The 19,529-nt window shown below is 32.2% G+C and overlaps 1 protein-coding gene across 7 annotated transcripts in view; it reads right to left on the reverse strand.

Annotated features, from left to right (window-relative positions):
- The window catches only part of LOC140665017 (ras-specific guanine nucleotide-releasing factor 2), a 55,159-nt gene that overhangs the window by 13,657 nt on the left and 21,973 nt on the right, over window positions 1-19,529 (reverse strand). For 6 of the 7 annotated variants that reach the window (XM_072890684.1, XM_072890683.1, XM_072890682.1 and 3 more), the window contains 10 exons: window positions 11,560-11,666; window positions 7,081-7,228; window positions 6,026-6,342; window positions 5,369-5,598; window positions 4,874-5,070; window positions 4,020-4,145; window positions 3,834-3,936; window positions 1,238-1,486; window positions 706-866; window positions 106-488 (listed from right to left, as the gene is read on the reverse strand). In XM_072890684.1, the coding sequence (XP_072746785.1) occupies window positions 106-488; window positions 706-866; window positions 1,238-1,486; window positions 3,834-3,936; window positions 4,020-4,145; window positions 4,874-5,070; window positions 5,369-5,598; window positions 6,026-6,342; window positions 7,081-7,228; window positions 11,560-11,666 (2,021 nt within the window). The remainder of the gene's footprint in view (window positions 1-105; window positions 489-705; window positions 867-1,237; window positions 1,487-3,833; window positions 3,937-4,019; window positions 4,146-4,873; window positions 5,071-5,368; window positions 5,599-6,025; window positions 6,343-7,080; window positions 7,229-11,559; window positions 11,667-19,529) is intronic. The other variant, XM_072890679.1, reaches the window with a different exon arrangement.

Raw genomic sequence — 19,529 nt, forward strand, 5'->3', positions numbered from 1 at the left:
CGACCAAATTTTCTTAATAGTTTGATAAATCATATTTAATTCTTAAAATTGCAAAACTAAATCTATTTTAAATAAACAATTTTTATCACTCTTCATGATATTTACATGAGAGATCCAGTGGGCATTTGCGCGTCAGGCGGCTCAGCTTCGTAAAAAACTTTCTTGAGGGCCTCCAGTACTGTGACACCGTCAGTGAACACCCGATACGTCAGCAAAAATGTGTTGAGAAAATCGATACTGAGGAATCTGAGGTCGGTTAATCGCTGCAACAGACGTTCCGGCGTCGCAGAACGGATCTGCGGTATCTTGCAAGAGTTCAAAGTACGACTGAACCTGATGTCCACATCATCCTTGAACAGCTTCGGGTCATTTCGGATGGACTGCGGCATCGTGACGGAACTGGTGTCCGACAACGATCCGTGAAGCAGATCGTTAAAGCGAACGTTGTCCATGCACTGGCTGATATCGCTGACCCACGCTGCTTTTTCCTATAAGAAATTCGATGATATGTCAATGTCGTATTATAACACTTGTATGATTATAGTAAAAAACGAAAATGTTTGACAAATCTTAATTCTATAATTCTTACTTTTTTTACAGTTTAATTATAAGAATACGACTTCGGTTTATAATATATAGTATATTAATATTATAGTAATGATATGATAAAATTGTCTGTTTTAATACATAATGTGGTATACGTACTTGCATAGTAGGCGCCACTAAATGAACGGTCACCTGTGGCCCACCGGATTTTACATCGAGCAAGATCTTGAAGTCCCGATTCTGCAACTGTGAAGTCGCGCTACCGCTGCCGCTTCCGCTACTTTCGCTAATGCCGCTTGACATCGAACATACTGACAATCCTAAAATCAGTTGACGGTTGCTACTCCAGTAGCGCTGAATAAATTTTCACGAATAAAATACGACTCGCGATGTAACTCTCACAATTCTCTCCATGACGCAGACAATAATTTACAATAGAATTTGATTGCAATAAATAAAACAATAGTATGTAAAATGAGAAAGACATTGTGTTATGACATATGACGTTATTTGAAAAATTACTACTGTAAATCTCTCTTTCTGTCTCTTACCATTTTTTCATATTCTTTATCCATTAATAACTTGATGCTAATTTTTAATTTTTAAACAAAAATTTGTGCATCCTCAAGTTAAGATCTTGAAGGAAACTAATGAAATAGATTATTAACCCGTTAAATAAACGAATAATTACCATCATCATCCACAGCACCCTGCTCGCTCGGATCTTCAATCAACACTGCGTCGGAAAGAGGTATCTTGCCGATTTGCGGGACTAGACTTAAACGGCCGTCATCATCGGACTGACGCGTTGTGAGCAGCAGATGATTCGAGAAGAGAAAGCACTGCCTGGCAACCTCCTTGTCAGCGGATTTGCCGCCGAAAGTAGCGCTTAATCTGCTTCGCGCACCGCGCGGTTTTTCTATGAGTTGTACAAGCGTACCTGAAACATGGACATTAAATTCATGCAATTGAATATGAATATCCGTCAGCGCGTCGTCTCTTATTGAGTTGGAGAAATCCGAGAAAATAACCAGCCATGTCGGTAAAAATAACTACATCTCTCTCGCGTGACAGCTTCGATACCGGTGACCCGCGCGCTTTCTCAAAATAATCGATACAATTAAGGGAGGCCACCGACGTGCGTTTAAAAATAGCATGGCAAACATGTTACTGCGATGAATGCGATATTTGCAATATTGTGCCTAAAGCATTTCATCAAGGCTATTGATGACGTTAATACAAAGGCTAAATTCAGCTTTTATCTCACCAATTTAGCTTTCGATATTACAAATGTAATATTGCGAAAATTATAATATATTCTCGAAATCATAAATTCAGATCTGAGAACCGAATATCTGTGAAAACCGATTACAATCCGTACATTAATTTTTCCCTGAAGTGAAAAAATCTATATAAGGTCAGACAGTAAGAAGATAGAAAATGAATGTTACGTACAAACGTAAGAGTTTATGTCAAACGCTTAATTAATTATAATAACTGATCAAATATACATACGTATATTCTTGCTTTTTATCTCTTTTTTAAAATGTAATATCACATATTCACATTTCTACAGGTAAATCAAACCATCTCATACTTTTTCGAGAAAAGCAATTTTACGGTTGTCTAATCAATGTAGTTGATTGAGCGTGCAGAATTTGTTATTTATTTGTAAAGTTCTTCAACTGTGAAATTGCCTTTCAATGTCATCTGAAACGATGGGCCACAGGCATACCTTATTTTAACAGTCGAGCCTAATGATCCTTCGCCGGTGTCTATGTCCACTTATTGTTAGATGAAATGCTATTCTTAGATTCCTGATTACCCTTGGTCCCTGATACCAGCGTCACGTACACTGCTTGGTCCCTCTTTACTCACTATCGAAACTACATTATCGAACTCGCGCAACACGTCGCAAAACTCCCATGATTCTCACGCACGTCGAAATGCGCCGGATTAATGAATCGACAAAATGGCAACGGCACGGATTGGCCGCCGCTTGTTTTCGTCCGTTCGTCGACCTCCAGTCCCGCAAAACCGCTTAACATCCCCCGCATCACAAGCAAATCTCGAACGAATTCTAGCTCATTCTAACCCCTCGAACAGAGCGTGCTGTCACGTGGGGGTTAATTTTCCCCGCGACAAAAAGCCAAAAGAGAGGATTGTTTGCGGGAGGGACTACTCTGCTGTTGGCGATCGAGAGACGTTTGCGATACCACCATGTGATGCGGCGTCAAGCACGAGGGGCGCCAGGGTCGTGTCGAGGTGTTTACTGGTCTGACTTGCAAGACTTTTACTACTTAAAGTGGTCTTATTCTACTTGATCTTTTAATGCTTTCAGCAAAAGTATCTCTTAGATTATGAATATAATATTTCCTTTATTTAAGCTTATTTTTTATTTTTTTTACATGTTCTTTTTTACTTTAAACAATAATTTTAATTGTATAAATGTATATACAATTTTTTTGATTTAAATATTTTAATTAAGCGGTTTGTTTTAATTATATACTTATTATCGAACATTTTGAATTTTTTTTTTTTAATTTGAATTTTTCTATCAAACTGTAGTCGTTTTTCAATATTTAAAATTGCAACTATAAAAAAAGCTACTTTATCGAAATTAATTAAATTTAGAGTAACTAAAACTGTATGATATTTTGCTTGTCATTTATTATCTAGTCGTACAATGAAACAAGGACGGTTTGCTAACAAATTCTGGTAGTAGTACAATAATACGTCGGCCCTGAAAGAACATATTGCGCAGGATCGAGGCGAAACCGAGTGCGAAAATATGTCGACGCCACCAAGTCGCGTCATCGATTCCGAAAATGTAACCGTGCGTTTGCGCTCTTTAACCTGCGTTTCCGCTTTGCCCTCCCGCACTTCTAACGATGGCAAAGCTTTTCGGATTTTACCGACAGCGATCAAGTCTAGATTCGAGTTTCCCAGCCAAGGATAAGCCGTGCAACATGTCAGCTGGTATTTTCAATTTTATCTTTGGCGAGATATATTAAAGCCTTTCCTTCCAAAGTACCTTATTTTTTTTATAATGTACAAAATAATTTCTATTTTGCTTTTCGTGCAAATTTATCGTGCTTTAGCCCATATAAATTAAATAATTTAAAACTGAAGATATAAGTTTTATTTTAAAAGAGGCTTTGAGGCTTAAGTTTTCACGAAAGAGATTATAAGAGAGAGAGAGAGAGAGAGAGAGTATTAATAATATACTTATATTAATATAATATAAGTATATTATTAATATAATAATGTAATATTAATATACTTACCCTGTCGTACGAACACTTGATTGACGTCTAGCAAAATATCGCATCCTTCGATGATCATCCGTTCCACAGCTAAATTCTTCCTTAGATTCTCAGTTTCGCTGACCTGAAAAACAAGAGAAAAGGATTTGAATTAATTACAAAATTAAGACAAAAGGCAATGCTAATATAGATTCGATTGACAAATACCTCATCATGCATTTGTCTCGAGAGATCCTCCAGCTGTTGCCTGGCATTCTGAAGGCTCTTACGTTCCACGTGATCGTATGGCGTGTGCGCCAATAACTCGTGCAAAGTAATTATATACCTTGGAATCTAAACGAACAAAGTAAATAACTGGAATTAAGGAATTTCCGCTCAAGTTTCACTAAAATTAAAAAAAGAGAAAGAAAATAGGAAGTTATATATAATTATGCTTTTAGAAGTTTATAAAACAAGTTTTAATCAATTGTCTGAAGGAGAGAGAAAGAGAAAAGAGAACATACAAAGATATGAATTACAAATTAATTATTGACGAAATGTAATATTTAGATTGCAGAGGTAATAATATTCTTATACACGCGCATTATTTGCATGTACGTATATATGAAACAGCAATAAATTAAATTTCGTCTATCAAATTCTACAAGAATTTCCTATGTTATGCGGAATTTCCAGAAAAGTGCGATGGAATGTATATTTTCTGCGCTATCGAGACCTATCATTTTACAAGCTCGTCAGATCTCATGCAATATTCATGGAAGCTCTCAAACTATTTCATACAATCGATCGTCCCTGAAGAGGTATTCTCGTATCACCGAGATAATCTCTTCACTTTTCTATTTTCTTTTTTGCGTGAAAATTTGATTTCTTGCGGGAATAACAACGCGAAGAACGTCTCGCATCGAAAAACTTTATACTTTTCCCTTTCTCTCTCAGCAATAATGTAATGTAAAGCAAATACTTAGATAGGATTCTAGAAAAGTTTGTATTTTTCTCTATCCTGGGTAGGAAAATTGGGCCAATTTTTATCCACGCAATTGGAAATTTTACGAGACTTTTACCTGATGCATGGGATACGTTAAAAAGGTCTCCAGGGATCGTCCGTGGCAGGCAGTCTTGGTCTCCAACCTATTGAGCAATGCTACGAACGGGGGTGACGATTGTTTGCACTCAGTCAACACTTGAAGGCTATAGTGGTGATTACGCACGTACTCTTGATATATCGATAACATCGGTAGCAGCATGTCGAACAAGTCACCTGTGTCACATTCGATACATTATGATTAATCAATATACAATCTTACAAAATTACATATTTTTATAAAAATATTTTGTAAAAATTTTATATACACTTATAAATTTATAAAATTTTATAAACTTTTTGTCATACATTCTTTAAAAAATATATAAATTAATATTGTAAAAAAGAGAAATACCGTTAGAAATTTTTTAAAATCAAATTTGACTTGCTCTTTGATTTATCCAATATATTATAAAAACACAGACGACTCGACATCTATACATAAGTTCATATGTATACATTCAAGTGTTCATACCTAAAACTAAAGTGGGCCAGCTCTCCATACGAGAAGTAAGACCCTTCAGGAAGATCTGGTGAAGAAACAGCACGGTCTCGCTATTCAAAAATATGCTATTCACATCCTCGTGACTACATGGGGGTTTCTTTGAACTGGCAGCCATCTTGAAAGGCCTCAGAAAACAGCTTACTAAAATCTCCATCTGCTCTGTGTACTCCTCCTCGGCCTCTACCATTTGAAATACCAGACTGGAATAGTAAGATGTATGTTTAATATACCAACTACGGCACAAATGAAATAAACCAATAACCGTTGATTTTATGTCATATCGTGAATGAAAGGAATATCGGCCATCCTGATTAGAATAAAATCTTTCAATGGCAGAAGAGAACAAGAATCGAAAATTCTATTCAAATAAAAATATTTCTCGGAATTATATTCTACATAACAGACAAATTACGTAATTTTATTTTGTAATAAATCGTAATAATATCGTTTAAAATATTAAATCGCTTAAAATTAGTCTTTGAAATTTTTAACGTCGTTTTATGCTCCGTTATTGCCGTACCGTGCAAAATATAATTGTAAGATTCGTTAAAATATGACAAACCGCATTTTTTAATCGGAAAATGAAATTCCGCGAACAAGTTAGACGTCATCGTGCGTTACGGTTACCTGTTTCGCTTGCGCATGCTTTCGGCATGCGGACTCTTGATATACTGTTCAACGATCTGTTTCCAACGCCGGCGGCACAGCCAGCCCCTGAAAAAGCTTTGGACTTTCTTGATTTTCTGCATTTCAATAGAGCCCTCCGCGATACCATGTAATCCAGGTGCTTCGACGTACACGCATCCGACGGGATCAAAAACACCGAAAGATTGGGTTCCGCTATATAAACTTCCGGTACCTTGAGACATGGTTCTTTGAACCCCCGGCCGACTACGGTATACGGTTGCTATAGAGGGCCTTAACTCCTTTTTCAGGGCGCACAGCTGTAACGATAACCATAACGAAATCCGTACTTTCATATGAAGAGAATAATCCTGAACAAACGTCTTCCTGTATTTCTCAAGTAAACCAAGCGAGGATGCTCAACGAAGCTTGGATTAAATATTGAACGAATACTAATATCAAATATATTTTCCATTTTTATAATGTAACACTTTTAATAATTTTATTATATTATACCTAATTTAACTATTAACTAAAACGTTACAAAATTTATTGATTGGATTAAAGCTCAATGACGAATTTAAAATAAAAAGCTCCAATAAAATTTCAATTTTTAAAACGCCCGAGGATATTTTGATATTTGTTACCGATACAAATTAAAACTGATAAATCGAAAATATGACAAGCTATTCTATTAGTAACATTTTATATGAAAAAAGAGTATATTACAAAAACAGAGTACATTTTAAAAAATACAATACAAGCTGCGCATGTGAGGAATATTAAAATAAATCTTTAATTAATTTCCGAGAAAATAATAGAAGAAAGCTTTATTCGCATACGTATTATATTATTATTTCTGAAAAGTGAGTTATTAAAATATGAAAAGATTTTCCCGTGCGGTAGATAGGAGATTTTCAGGAAATTGGTCTACTTATGGGCAGTGGTAATAAAATAATGTGGTAATAAAATAATTGAATGAAATAAAGATAAGCGCAGAATAGAATTACAAGAGAGAAAACAAATATGCATAGTGGTACACGGTTAATATGACTGACCTCCGCTCGGAGTTTTTTTATTTCCGACGCCAATTCTTCACATTGCTGAGTGTACTGCCACTTAGCCGTTTTCTCGCTCTCGACGATTTGCAACAGGTGCAGGTGCTTCTGTTCGAGCTCCTCTTTTTGCAGTAACAATTTGTTGAAGCTAGAATCAATATCCAAGAAAAAGAAAGTCATGTTAGCGATTTGGCGCGTCTGTATTCCTCCATGTGCCGCAGTTAAAATTGTTATTTAAACGGGGAACCGTTATACAAAGAAAAATAAAGCGCTAGATATCGTACGTGGCCTGGAAAAATGCACAAAGTGCACATTCCGGGAATTTCGCACTGACAATGAAATGAAATTACGACCTTTTTGTCTGCAGTCACGAAACGATTGAGAAAGAGAATTTCAAAATATTTTGTACGGTTTAAACTAACAAAACAAAAGTATACAGTATTCAATATACAATTCTAAATTTGTTATATTTTTTAAACTTTTTTTGTAAGAAAAAAAATAACTTTTTCAATTATTAGAGAATTTTACAAATAAAAGCAAATATAGAAAAATCTAATTCCGAATATAACGCTCACATATTTTTGATTTTTTATTGTGTTTTCTCTTTTCTCTAAAAAAAATTTATACTCTTATAAATAAAACTGTTAAATTTAATACGTCAAATAGATCGATGATTTTCATTAGAATTTCTCTCGTTGGCTCGTGTAAATTATTACATCTACATCTTATCAACATAATCTTGACGAAGGATGTAGGATTTCCCACTGAGTCGAGTATTCATATCGCTTCGAAAGTAAAGCGATACGAGTGATGAAATCCGAGACAAGGAATAAGGCATATATTTCTCCGAAAAGAAAATATATTACGAAAGGTGATACATCACGTGCATATTTTTTCATGCTAAAAATATTACTACTAAAATTTGAAATCCAATATTATAAGGAATTAATATTCTAATCTATATCTTATTAATATTCTAATCTATAAGATGTATGTTGCTTCATTTTTTAAAACATTTGTACAACCTCTTTCTTTTTATTTTATATATATATATATATATATATATATACACATATATATTGTACATCTTGTAGATTAGAATATTGATAATATTCCTTATAATATTGGATCTCAAATTTTAGTAGCAATATTTTTAGCACGAAAGAAATCTACACGCATTATATAATCTTTTTCTATTATATATATATAAGTATATATATATTTTGCAAATTTTTTAAAAATTTAGACTAAAATTGTGCGACTTGACTCAAATTTTAATTACATTGTTTTATCTACAATGTAAAAACCGCGCAATTTGTTCATAGTTCGCAATGTTTTGAGAAGCTCTGCTTGAATTTACACAAAACAAGCAATGCGTGGTATAAAAAAGTTATCGCAACTATCGATCGACCTTCTGCACGACATGAGATACTCGAAAAAGTATCAACTCTATATTTTTGAATGTACACGGCAAAATTGCTGAAGTAATACGGATATCATTATCTATGCATATTACGGTGCAGCATAGTAATCTGAGAAGATATAACCGCTTCACCTGGATGCAAACGTGTATAAGTCGGCTTAAAATGACTACGGAAGGAAGAAGTATAGTTTCTTATATCGTGAAATATTTAAAGGAAGAAACAGGTTTCGTGTAAACATATTCTCTGTGATGTCTTATATTAAGTTAATGTTTAAAGAAATAAATATGACTTGATTTTCGCCACAAATTTGTGTATCTTATTTGAAAAATAATATAATATAATAGCATGCAATAATTTTTTCCAAATTATATACTAAATAAATGAATTTAAAAAATATTGATTAATTAAGAAGAAATTTCAAATTTCAATTAAAACTATTAAAATAATTAAATGTAAAAAGGTATTTGAAAAGGACGCAAACGATGAGCTATAAATCTGATCGACAGTGGATTGAAATATAAATATCCTCTAGTAATTCGAGAAATATCAAGTGAAAATACGGATCTGTGACTATCTTTTTTTTTTCGCGTAATGATATCACGTGCGTAGCACGATGATGAAACATTAGAACGACATTTGATGCGTGTGCGAGCATCAATGTAACGATCACGTTCTTTATGAGAAACACCTGCGACAGAAAAATATCGATAAAATGGGTTTGTTTGGGTAACCAATATAAACAGAGCTAACTATGAAATTATTAGCGGAGAAAATTTGAGATCCTTCGTTTTATTGAAAAAAATAAAAAAGAACAGAGAAGAATAGAAACTTTTTTAAATAATCATATTCTTGTGGAATTTATCGTTTTAAACAGATGTTTTATATTAATCACTAATATGTATCACTAATGTATATTTTAATTATGGTAAAATATATTTGCATTTTACACGTCCTCGCGCATTTCTATTTCCCTGCAATCTAGTTAGTCTATTGCCTCTTAAAGCACGTTTGATAGCATGACGAAGATTATTTCGGCATTAATGTGAGAAAGTTATAGGACCGAGATTAATAGAGAAGATAGTGGCTCAGACGGCCCGATGTTAATGTAATGCTCGTAAACGTATTTATTAGCGCGAAATTAAGGGAATTCACCTGAATAATAGACGAACGGTAGAATCTACAGTAAAGTGCGGATAAAATAGAGTCATGGTAATTATTGCGGAAACAAAGTTAATTATTGCACCACAAATTCTATTATACATTGGAGAGTTATTCTATTATCTTGTGCTCTCTTAAATAAAATCAGTTTATTATCACTTATAAACAGCATTTCAGTTATAACATTGTAAACAATAGAATCTCACTGATAAAAGTTTGTAGTGACTATTTTAATCAATGATATATTTTATAAGAAATACATCTTATAATATTTTATATATATATATATATATATATATATAAATATATATATATATATATATAAATATATATATATATATATATATATATATATATATATATATACATATAATAGAATTCTGTATGTTCCCTATAAACTCTCTGACCGATCTGGACCACAAATTTTGCAGTTACTCTCTAAAACCCTGCGGGAAGTGTAGATTACCATAAAATTTGGACAGCCTACTTTTTCCCCCTGACACTTTTATTCCCTTGACATTTTGTGATAATTTAACAAAGTCTATGCTCTTTCCTCTTTCCTAGTCAACTATATATTGTTTGCTCTACAGTGAATACACCAAACATTTATACATTTTCGCCCCGAAGGGAAAAACCAAAAATATTGTGTATCGCGAAACATTGAATTAATAAAGTCATGTACAATAATACATTATGTTGTTAGTATAGTATAGCAGAACAAAGTGTTGCACTAAATGAATTTATATTATTATGTAAATTATATTATTATGAATTAATTTCAATGTTATTGTTCGCGATTTCTACAAATGTTAGTAAAATATAAGAAGCTTGGAGGAGAACGTCAGATAGTTTAAGCTATTATGGTATGAAATAAAATAGCAATATACTTTGTTAAAGAAATATTTGAATTTGAAATCAAGAATTTTGTTTATTTGTTTTGTGAGTTTATCATGTCTTAAGAGTAAAGAAATGTAAAATTTATATAATTCAGAATTTATAATTCAGAATTTGAATACTAATTACATACAAAATATTACTATCATAAAAAATTAGTAAAACATAAGACGGAGATACGTGACTGTTTACGCTAAAAACAGATCAGTGAAAATAGTCAAGCTTTATTTCTCTGTCAGTAAAATATTCGCTGCTTTAATCAATGGCATTTTCACTGATTTAATTTAAGAAAACACATTTCTCTTTTTGTTCCATAAAATAAACGTATATAAATTTACCGAGCAATTTGAGATTAATTCCATTTCTGATACTAATTATAGTTATTAAAGATATATATAAAATTCCAAACACGTGAGATAAAAGAATCGCGAAAGTACATTCGCTTTTATATGCTGGATCCATGAAAAATTTTTTTTCTATCGTTGTATAGTACCGGAAAATTATATATAAATCACTTAGAATTTAGTCGATGCTTTTATAACGCATATGCTTTTACTAAAGCTTATACATATTTAAATTCGCGCCGGCTCGAGAATCGGTAACGAATATTAAATATTTTCTCTTCGCGTGGCTTATAGATTTAATCTCTGATATTGATTTAAATCAGAAAAAAGATTTAACGAAGAGAAGGGAACACGATAGAAAGTTCAGGCACGCCGAAATCAATTCGTTTGTAACTATCGCGTTGTAAAATCCACAGAGATATAGTTTTTTTCGCGATTTTCGCAAATGAAAGTAATCGGCGGCCGTGTGACGGAGACCGTCGCAGTTCGGTCGCGAATTTAATTGGAGCTTCAAATTTAAACGCGGTCCGTTACACTCGGTCATTGGAATGATCGTAGTGATTTACGGGATCGCACAGTTGGCAATCTCCATAAATCAGGGCGACGCGTGCGTCGTTTTAATCGGCCCAATCTTCGATTTGGCCGCGAACCTTTGTTACCTAGCTTCTCGTATCGCATCGATCCATGTTTTGCAGTCCGTCTCTGTGGCCGCTTTTAGCTCGTATTGCCGTTGGTTCTCTCTCCTGTACGATATCGCGAAACAGTGCTGCAACAGAGGAACGATAAAAAATTCAGTTATCTGCAGTGTGGAACGGATGACGACGACGGACGGGGCCGACAAAAAGCGCGATTCCGCTGTCGTTCGATTTGCGTATTGTATGCGTGGAAAAATGCCGTAGGGAAGCAAATCGACGGCGCTTTAAAGAGGAGATCGCGATCGAGAATCGTTCTCTCCAATTCTTCTCTCTTGGTCGCATTCAGTTCCCATACAGTTCAGTTACGCTATATTTATATACACGTACAAATCCGGAAACCTGCTCTCGGATTTCATTTAACTGCTCCGCAAGTTCGCATAAATCAAAAAGCTTAGAACTGCTTTTATTCTCTACGACAGTATTATTTCTGTTTTATCCGCGGATTTTATTTGTGCGATAGCTCTTACGGAAGTATTAACTATGCAAATCCTTATCAAGATTTCATTTAGCTACGTGGCGCTTTGAAACTCATGTAAATCAAAACTATGTGACACAAACATCGACTGTATTCTGTGTATGATCTTTCACAGCAGTTTTCAAATGCATATATAAGCATATATATGCTAAATCAAACACTAATACTATTTCGCAAATCTAGGAGCAAATTTAATAAGATATAAAGTAACAAATAATTCTTGTCAAATCTTTCTTCTTTTGTGTGTAAAGAAATAATTAAAAAGAAAAAGTAACATTTACACGTCGTGAAAGCGTTACATGACTATTTAAATGCCAGAATGCAACGTACGCCGCGTGCATTACGAGCAGCTTCCTCTATCCGGTTGCTCGTTTGTATCCGACAACATTCCACGAGGAAAATACGCAGAAGAGGGAAGGTCTTTCCTGAGGGAATCTCACTTTACGTTCTCAAAGAAAATTCTCAGGTCATTTTTATCTATTCACGAAGCGCGTTTGGTTCGCGCATCCACGCGAACGTTCTTTCTTTCATGCCTCAAGCATTCGCGTTTTAAAAAAGGCGCGACGAAATATCTTTTCCCACCTTCTTAGCGTATAACAAGATGGATATTGCATACCAGATCAGTCATGCATAAAATTTACCATCTTAGTAAACATGAAATAATTCTCTGAACACAGAAGAGGTACGATAAATTATTATGTTTTAAATTTGCAGTCATGATTTTGCAGTTTAGAAAGAAAAACGATTAAAGCGTTCTGCATATTATTGTATGCAAACTAACTAGCTGGAAAATTGTAACTGCACGAAAGTGCGCTATTTTCCTGTGTGTTATATATGAGTTTAATTAAAGGAGAAACGTGGTTTTCTCTAAATTAAAACGTAAATATATTTAAACGTTAATTGATTGAAGCGTTAACTTTGTCTTTCAAAATGAGTTGCAATCATTTTCTTTGTGATTATTTGTTATGATAACGTGGAGTATTTCTCTTAAATTCATATTTTGCGTAAAATAAATTAATACGTGGATTTTGATAGATCCTATACTAAAATAAAAGCATCTGTTACATGTCTCTTTTGCAACGCAGCGTATATTAACTAATTTTCGTTTGCGGTTTATACCGGTTTCGGACGCAGCTTATAACACAAACTAATATATTAATTAATTAAATTTGAGATGACAAAGTAAAATAGAAGCGTTAATTAAATACGCGTGACGCATTAGAATGTGGTAAAGATAACAGATTTCTCCGGGCAATCGGATTATGCGTCGGTTTTCGATCGATAGAATGCTCAGATTGAATATTTGCGATACTAGCATGAGCTTGTCGCATATTGAGGCCGTAATCACAATTATTAGTTATACTCAGTTTGCTTCTTGCCCTAAAGAATCGCATTAATTAACAAATAAAAGGAAATTTAGAAAAATTCTCAAATAAAAATGCATTAAATTGAATATTTAAATTAATAATTAATAAATCGATCAAATTTTATAACTTTAGCAAATCTTTTACATTTGTTTCCGTTTTCCACGTTTCAGTTTTATACGTAAAAAAAATCCCAAATTAAAATTAAAAAAAGAAACGTCTTCTTGAAGTATGAAAAATTGACGTAAAATAATAATATTAAATTACACAAATAGTTTCTTGATTAAACTAACAATAAGATAAATTATATTTTTTTAAAATAAACGTTAGACTTTATATGCGATATTGGATCAAGCATTAAAATTAACTTAAAATAATAGAAAACGCAGAAAATATTTAGCATAAATTTATAATACTAAAAAATATGGAAAATTTCAAAACAATAACAAAATAATTATAACACATTATTTGAATATTTTTCTTATTCTTAGAATATTATTAAAATACTTGGTCGTTTTGTAGTTATTCAAACGAAGATAATAAATAGTGAGAAATGCTTCGTCTAATTGTTGAATTCTTTTTCAAAATGCAATCGCAACAAGTATTATGAAATAATTTACCATAATCATTATAAATCATATTAGTAATCAGCTTTCGGTAAATAAATACGTAATTATATCATGATAATAGGCTTTATCAAAGCGCGTATTTCTCGCAGTTTATTCCTTTATTATTCAAGTATAAATCGAAATAAGACAAGAATAAAAATTATAAATTATTATTTTGTTGCGATCTTTACAAACAATAATATTTGTTTAATAATGTTTGTATGGAATTAAATATATTTCAACACTTTACATTTTTTGCCAAACTAAAAGTAATTGTAAAAATGTTATTCGAATTAAACTCATGTAATAAAATTTGCAAGATCGGGTAAAGTAAAGTAAGTAATTAAAATAATAAAAAATAGTAATATATCAATAGCTTAATTAATAATTAATTAATAATTAACACTTAATCTTAATTAATTAAAATTAGAAAAAAATATTTCTAAATATTTTGTATTGCGTTATATAATATTTTGCGACAATAAATTAAACAATAAATTAATTTTTATTTAGCGTTTATTTTCTTACAATGTATAATATACTGCAGTTGATCGCGAGATTTATTTAATCGAAATCTGTCGCGTAAATAATTCGCAAATCTAATTATATTCTCGAATATTGTAATCCGTGAATATTTATCTTTAATTCTGATTTGTATATTTGTGTTAAAATGCAATATCTATAAATATAATCTCTCAATTATAAAATAAATTATAAATTATATATATCTCGCATTACAAAATTATATAATATAACCTTAGTATCTGGAAGATTTATGCCAAAAGGAAAGCTAAGTTCGATAATGCAAAAAAACCCAAACTTGATAATATTTTTACAGCATTAAATAATTCATATGTAATAAGCGTATTTCATGCATATTAATGCGTTAGTTTTCAGTATGTGATGTTTTCATATGATATTTTGATTTCGCTCCGATAAACGATTCAGTTTACATTCGTTAAAATTCGATCAATTACTCGATAAGAGCAGGGAGACACGTCTTTGTTTAATTCCGTCTCGTCTCTTGTTTCATGCACCATATCAAATCTTCATACAAACACCACGGCCTCCTTTTTTATTACATTTTGAAAACCTACATGCGCTCTGACATGAGACAAACGTCAATCTCATCGATTTCGTATTCTTTCGCTTCAGGTTTAACTTTTGCGTAAAGTTACTTCGTCAACTTAAAGTGCGATTCTTGCGTAAAACGTGATATTGCTTCGCTATTGCAGAATTTGGGAATGTCATGCAAAGTATTCTTCTTTATCAAGAGTTTCCTACAAAATGTCATGCCTTCAAATGCGAGAGTGTCATTCAAAATGTCGTGCCTTAAAGTGCGGGAATGTCGTGCAAAGTGTCACGCATAATAAACTGTATAAACTTTTCTCAAGTAAATTTTACAAACTGTGTGCACTTTTTGCGAATGCAACATATGAGTCAACGAATTTTGACGATCCTGACGACTCTGATAATCTGAGAAGAGGAAGAGGCCTAGCAGAGGCACTTATTATTTATATGTATTAGCTGTCATACAAATTGCGTACGCATATTAATTTAATTCGTTTGAACGATTAAAGCAATAATAAAAACTTCGAAACTCACGAAAGGAATTGATACAGAGTATCAATTAACATACTTTTGAACAAACCGTGATAAAAAAGCACGACTTAATGAAATATTAACTAATCAATAAGGTTGTGCTTCAAACTTACTTCTCTTACACCGCATTAGCTTTCTATAATATCATTAGGAGCATAATTGGTGTGCGTGTGTCTAAGTGCTTAAGAGAGATGCGGCTAATTAAAGCGCATTGATATTACTTAAGCTTCGTTAACTGGTTCTGCGCTACAATACTGGTCAGTGGGGCGTACATTTTGTCTGCATTGATTGTGACGTCCTATTGTAACTGGCGACAAAAGGCTCGCGCGATACATTGTCAGTCCGTATGTGCACGCGACATGAGCAACGGGCCAATTGTAAGTGAAATCAGGTGTAATAACAATGACTATCCGAGTGAGAATATTCATGACCCATATAGCCGAGAAGGACTAAGTCCAAGTGGACTAAGTGGTTTCTATGATATTACTTTGAATACACGGAACACAGTCGGAGAACAGTATCAATTATCGAAACGCCATTAGTTAGCATTATCGATTTTCGATGTCTAAAGATATCGGTCATTCAGATAATCCATTATATATTCGAGACAGGGAATATTTTATCAATTCTCAGCAGAAATAAATGAATATTAAGAACGATTTTATCTTTTACCATTATATTACTAATCTAATGTCTGCGATATAAGCGAGAAGATTCGATCAAAACCGCTTGTTTTATTGTTTTCTTATTACTCGAGACGAATAAAAATAAAACCTATTCCATTCATAGATTTTTTCATAATAGATACGTTACACATATACTTTGTTAATATTAAGAATATTGCTAATATTGAGGAAACAAAAATGAGAATTTAAGTATAAATACGCTGTATGTTGATTAACGTTCAATCAGAAAGGAAACATAGATATATCTTGTCTAAAATAAAAGATTCGTATAAAGAGAAATTTATAAAAATATGATGATCAAAAAATTATAAATAAAATATTACGATTTAAAGAAATATTATGATCAAAGATACATGTAATTATCGATAAGATCAATATATAAATTCACATACTGATATCTTACTTGAGAATTTAAGATGAATGTTTTATGCATATCATGAAAGTTTTCACGTCAAATTCATAATAAATTAACTGTAGCGCTATATTACAAGAATGTGTAGAGAAGAGTTAGCAAAATATATATTCTAAGTTTCCGGCCGTATTTTTTTTCCTTGCATTGCGATAGTGCTTTCGCATATAACTCCACGTTACGGTGTACTCTAAACACCGTTTTTGCATCTATGGATATATACTTTTCTAGAATTTGGTCATAAAAATTTATAATAAACTGCAAAACTGATTCTCGCAACGCGAGAGATTCCTTGTAGACTTTAAAATTTATGAATATATATGTATGCATGTATGTTTGTTAATACATGTATATGTATGGGTAAAGATAAATATTCCCGACCATATCATTTTTAAGACGAATGATTACTCTTGATGGAACAGCAATTGTATGTAAATCACATTGCCTAATTAAATATTATTATAATCGGGCAAATACATATAAATTAATGTATTTTCGAGAATGTTAATTAAATTATATGTAAATTATTTTCAGGCTATTATTTCTGATAAATTATTGGGACGTGGCATAGATTATATAATTACAAAATGTTAAATTTCGTTTTCTCGCTTAAATTTATAATATTTAAAATTTTTAATTTTTGATTGCAGTATTTTTTTGCCGCTTTTCAACTTTAAAAGCCTAATTTATTATACAAACTCAAATTTAATTTGAACTCATTAATACTGTTTTAATAATACCACGTAAAAAGATGACAATATTGAAGACATAATGACTAAGAAGTCATTGTGTTGCCTTTTCTTTCATCCCGTGAGAAGAACGTCGTAATCGATCAAGGTGACTCTTTGCTCGGGTAACTTTCTTTTCTGCTTTCTAAAAGACGTGAGGATTTAACGGTGATACGAGAACTCCGGAAAAAGCAGCACGTTTGAAAGAAGGTCCCTTGAGGACACGAAAATAACGATAGGGCTGTAAATGTACTGTAATTCCCATGTGTATTTGACGAGCTCTTTACTCTCAAAACTATCACATAGAAAAAGTTTATCTCTGCGTTTCTGACAACCGCGTGGCTCATTCGAGTAAAATTTATTTGACGCTATTACACTAATGTTTACGAAATGCTGCTTTTGACTTTCTAATGTAACACACCAGCTTTAATACTGTTTCCTTTGGGCATTCCACGCGAAGTGATTATACCAGGATTAACACGAGTCGCTCTAAATATTAATTTCAAAGTTGCAAATTTAAACATATAAATTATTTTAAAAAATTTAAGAAATTTCTTACATTCATTAACTTTATAACTATTCATTCAAATTACAGATCTTAGAAACTTTTCAGACGTTAAAAAGAAAGTTTTGAAAAATTGTCATTAATTAGTACACATTTTTATACATAATAAAATTACTGATAAATAATGAATAAATTATAAAATAATTTATTCATTTATTTATTCATTATCAGTAGTATTTATCAGTATTTATTTTATTTTATAATTAAAGAATAAATTATTTTATACATAAGGAAATATCCGCTTGAACAAATTTATTTTATAAAAAATGATTAAAAAAGTCACACGTACACGTACTAGCTATTATCCAAGACATCTTCAGATTATCTAACGTTCACATTATTAAAGTTAATAATAAGGAGGAAACATTCAAATTACCGCCTTGGCTATGCACAGTAAGCCATCGCTAAGCTGGCAATCTATCATACGACCGGCGGCTGTCAGAAATTATGGGGAGTTTACTACTCGGTCACATATTCGCTGTTACTTAAGGACAATTTCTGTCAAGATCCTATACAGAGAAAGTGTCTTGCTCTGATAAATTTATCCGACGATGACACAGGATCCTCTTACCAGTTACTATCTATCTCTCTTATCAAGATGAAGTTGGTATCAACTTGCGTTCAGATTAGACGGCGCATAATAGATTCTACCTGGTTTTGTTTATACATAAAATTCTAACTAACTAGCTCCATTTAACAAAGGTGCTACATCATTCATTTGAATATTACACATCCAAAATTTCCGGGACATCAGTTAGTCTCTCTGCTGCATTGCTTTTTGTAGTAAATTATATTAAGAGATGATGAGAAGGATATGATTGTATAATGTGCAGCAATCCTCAAAGAGAGCCTTCAACATATATTTGGTTTATGTTAAGATCGAGTTGATTTAATCTAAAATTACATAGAACATTACGGCCGTGTTATAACGTAAATTTACGAATCATAAATTGTTACTTTTTGGCACGGTGCATTAGCTGCAAATTATCTGCTATTTGAAAGAAATCGTGCGTTAATAGTGTTCTCGATTAAGAGCTTAATACCCGTTTAATAAGCAGCCATTTAGTTGGCTCGTTTTGAATTCAGATAAAATCCACAGAAAAAACATTATTCTGCACTAAAATATATATGTGTATGTATATATATATATATATATGTACATATAAATATGTATACAAATCCTTGCACCTTATTATATTCAGTTTCCCAATTCTCGAAGCATACAAATGAATTTAATGCCTGCAAATGAAATGCCATAATTGGCTATCAGGCCTTGTTAAATCATTATAAGCTGAAATGATCAACGAGAGAAAAATATCAAATTCTCTTTGATGAAATATCCTATAGGTATTGAAGTGAAATACAGATATTTAGACATTTGATATAGTGTAGAATTCAAAAAGGGACTCAAATGAATTGTTTTATCAATATAGCCCAAAGAAATTATATAAATAAATGATTTTATTATAAAATGGTCAAAATAGATTCAATAAAAGA

This window comes from Anoplolepis gracilipes, chromosome 4 (assembly GCF_047496725.1).
Source record: "Anoplolepis gracilipes chromosome 4, ASM4749672v1, whole genome shotgun sequence".
NCBI lineage: Eukaryota > Metazoa > Arthropoda > Insecta > Hymenoptera > Formicidae > Anoplolepis > Anoplolepis gracilipes.